At 44.1% G+C, this 3278-nt stretch overlaps 1 protein-coding gene across 4 annotated transcripts in view; it reads right to left on the minus strand.

Annotated features, from left to right (window-relative positions):
• The window catches only part of TGFBR3 (transforming growth factor beta receptor 3), a 222546-nt gene that overhangs the window by 53979 nt on the left and 165289 nt on the right, over positions 1-3278 (minus strand). For all 4 annotated transcript variants that reach the window (XM_017544140.1, XM_017544136.2, XM_017544139.2 and 1 more), the window contains exon 5: positions 936-1119. In XM_017544140.1, coding sequence (XP_017399629.1) covers positions 936-1119 — 184 coding nt within the window. The remainder of the gene's footprint in view (positions 1-935; positions 1120-3278) is intronic.

The raw sequence follows: 3278 nt of genomic DNA on the forward strand, positions 1-3278 counted from the left end.
TTTAAAAGGCTTTCAGGCCAGGCGTGGTGGCTCACACCTGTAATTCCAGCACTTTGGGAGGCTGAGGCGGGCAGATCACCTGAGTTCTGGAGTTCGAGACCAGCCTGCCCAACATGGTGAAACCCTGTCTCTACTAAAAAAAAAATTACAAAAATTAGCCAGGCATGGTTGCAGGTGCCTGTAATTGCAGCTACTCAGGAGGCTGAGGCAGGAGAATTGCTTGAACCTGGGAGGCAGAGGCTGCAGTGAGCTGAGATCATGCCACTGTACTCCAGCCTGGGTGACAGGGCAAGACTGTCTCCAAAATAAAACGCTTTCAAAATTGAGTTTCTGGATATTTCTATCCCTCTGCAATGTAAGGAAATTTAAATTAATAAGACAATCTCTTATCAAGGCTATACACTTCTTTTTTCCAATAATTTGTCCTTGTAATAGTCATTTGTACTAAAAATATATTTAAACACTTTTCCTCTGCTTTGTCCGAAATGTAACCTGTGTCTCAGCACCACAGACTAACACTGGCTTCAAACATTTGCAGAACACAGGTAAGAGGAAACCACCTGCTCACCCATTCTGCCAACTCCTCCACTCCATCAGTCATCAGCTCCTTCCCACACCCTCAGCTTCTAGCCTGCATTTGCTTTTTTTGACTTCTGTGCGTGGGTGTCTTCTAAATCCCACACAACAACCTCCTCCTTTCTCCCCATGCTCCTCCCTATTTTTCACTTGGCCATAACCAGGCCTGCTTCCCTAGGAGGAAAAAGAAGGGAGGGAACATGGGAGGGTTCGGAGCCTGGGGCCAAATGACCCCTCAGGTCCCTGCCAATTCCAACATTCTGTAATTCTGTCATTCCTTCCCCTAACCACCTGGTTTCAGAAAAGAAAGCAATTGCCTGTCATAAATCAGCCATCAACTGAAGCCACATAAACCTTACCTTCCCCCACTTTAATATAAATGTTCCTCGCTATCTTGAGTTCGGTGAATGAAGTAACTGCTCCATACTCCTTTTGGGCCCAATTTAACAGATGTTCATTTCCATGGGGGAAGTTCCTTTCTTCTGTTTCTGCTGTCAAGGAGAAGTTTCCTGATGAAAACTGGACCACAGAACCCTCAGACACCTAGAGGAAACAGAAGCGCATATTTAACATGGTAGAGTCACCAGAGCTGAATCATAATTAGAGAAAGCACTTCTCAGACAACTAATGGGTATTTGTCAATCGAACCTCTTTCCTTTGTTACACAGGCAGATCAGCTTTTTAAAGCAGCTGATTCAAGAAATAATCCCAAGCCTAGTCCTCCCAGACAATGGCAAAACTACCAGTGCAGGATGTCCCTTTGAGCCTTGAAAGAACCTTGTGATGATGGGCTGTATTGTGCATTGAGTCATCATAAGAATTATCACTGCTATTCCCAAGAAATCTAAGTGGAGACCAAATTTTCCAACGAACGTTTTTCAAGTCAAGTGGGAAGTCTCGATCAATGTTCTTATGGGCTTATAACAAGCTTCAGGATCCAGACAAGTGATCCCATGCTGGACGTGGTGGCTCACACCTGTAATCCCAGCACTTTGGGAGGCCTAGGCGGGCAGATCACAAGGTCAGGAGATCAAGACCATTCTGGCTAACACAATGAAACCCCATCTCTACTAAAAAATACAAAAAATTAGCCAGGTGTGGTGGCATGCACCTGTAGTCCCAGCTACTCAGGAGGCTGAGACAAGAGAATCTCTTGAACCCAGGAGGTGGAGGTTGCAGTGAGCCAAGATAGGGCCATTGCATTCCCACCTAGGCAACAGAGTGAGACTCTGTCTCCAAAAAAAAAAAGACAAGTGATCCCAAAGTCCTTCTAGCAACTGAACACGACTTTCAGGTCTTCCACAGCTGCGGCATCTGCCGACAGAGTCATCACAATAGGGACACAGTAAGAGTCCTCTTGGTTTATGTTCTCCTGAGTACTGAGATAAGAATGGCCAAAGGTTGCCAGCCTTCTATCACATTACTCTATCTCATAGCAGTAAGATGAATGTTTGTAACAGTTTATTTTGTAAGACCCCCAAATTCCCACAGATAATGAAGTCAAGAGGCTATTAAACTAATCTAATAAAACTTTCAGGATGATTTATGCAAGTGCCTCATACTTGCTGGACGTATTTAGACCACAGCTGACCTAGCATATCATGGTGTGTATATAATTAACACACACAAAGGAGGAAAATCGTCATCTTGTTGCTGTGCTATAATCAAATTTAGTTGCTGGTGAAAATATGCATGCCATTTTTATTGGCTAGCATTTATAAAATAACTGATTTTATCAATGTCATGCTGAAATCTCAAAATGCGGGCAAAAAGGCTCACAAATTCCCAAGTCATAGAACTATAAATGTCTTGTATTAAATTTCACATGAACCATTTATTTATAATGAAAAGCGAGCAGTTTCTGAAGACTAAGAAGCAAGGGCAGGGATTTTATTTGTGGTTCTATCACTTACAGCAGTGTTTTCAACTTTAACATGCACAAAATTATATTTACCCAGCGACTGTGCTAGGTATTAATATTTTCTATACAATTATATAAAGGTATCTTCTGAAAATGCTGGGGAAAAAAAAGTACTTCACTTAATTGATTCCATGACCTACTAATGCTGCAAGCTGAAAACTGGAATCACCTGGAGAGTTTCTAGATCTTCTGATGCCCGGACCACACTCCAGGCCAATAAGAATCTTTCATGTGGGTTCTAGGCATTAGAATTTTTTTTAAAGCACCCAAGGTGATTCCAGCGTTTAGCCACGTTTGAGAACTCCAGCCTTAACGAACACTGAGTGATCTGCTATTAGAGAACAGGCCCACTGTGGGGCACCTCACAGCTTCCTCTGCACCAGTGGTTCTTAACCAGGTGTGATTTTGTCCCCCAGGAGACACTCAGCAGCCGTGTGTAGTAACATTTTTGCTTGTCAGAGCTGGGAGGGAGGTGCTACTAGCATCTACAGGGTAGAGGCCAGGCATACCGCTAAACATCCTACAATACACAGGGAAGCGTCCCACAATAAAGAATCACCCAAGGGCCAAGCACAGTGGCTCACACCTGTAATCCCACCACTTTGGGAGGTTGAGGCAGGCGGATCATGAGGTCAGGAGTTCGAGACCAGCCTGACCAACATGGTGAAACCCCTGCCTCCACTAAAAATACAAAAATTAGCCAGGCATGGTGGCGCATGCCTGTAATCCCAACTACTCAGGAGGCTGAGTCAGGAAAGCCATTTGAACCTGGGAGGCGGAG

The sequence above is a fragment of the Cebus imitator genome, unplaced genomic scaffold (assembly GCF_001604975.1).
Source record: "Cebus imitator isolate Cc_AM_T3 unplaced genomic scaffold, Cebus_imitator-1.0 Scaffold166, whole genome shotgun sequence".
In the NCBI taxonomy this organism is placed as follows: Eukaryota; Metazoa; Chordata; class Mammalia; order Primates; family Cebidae; genus Cebus; species Cebus imitator.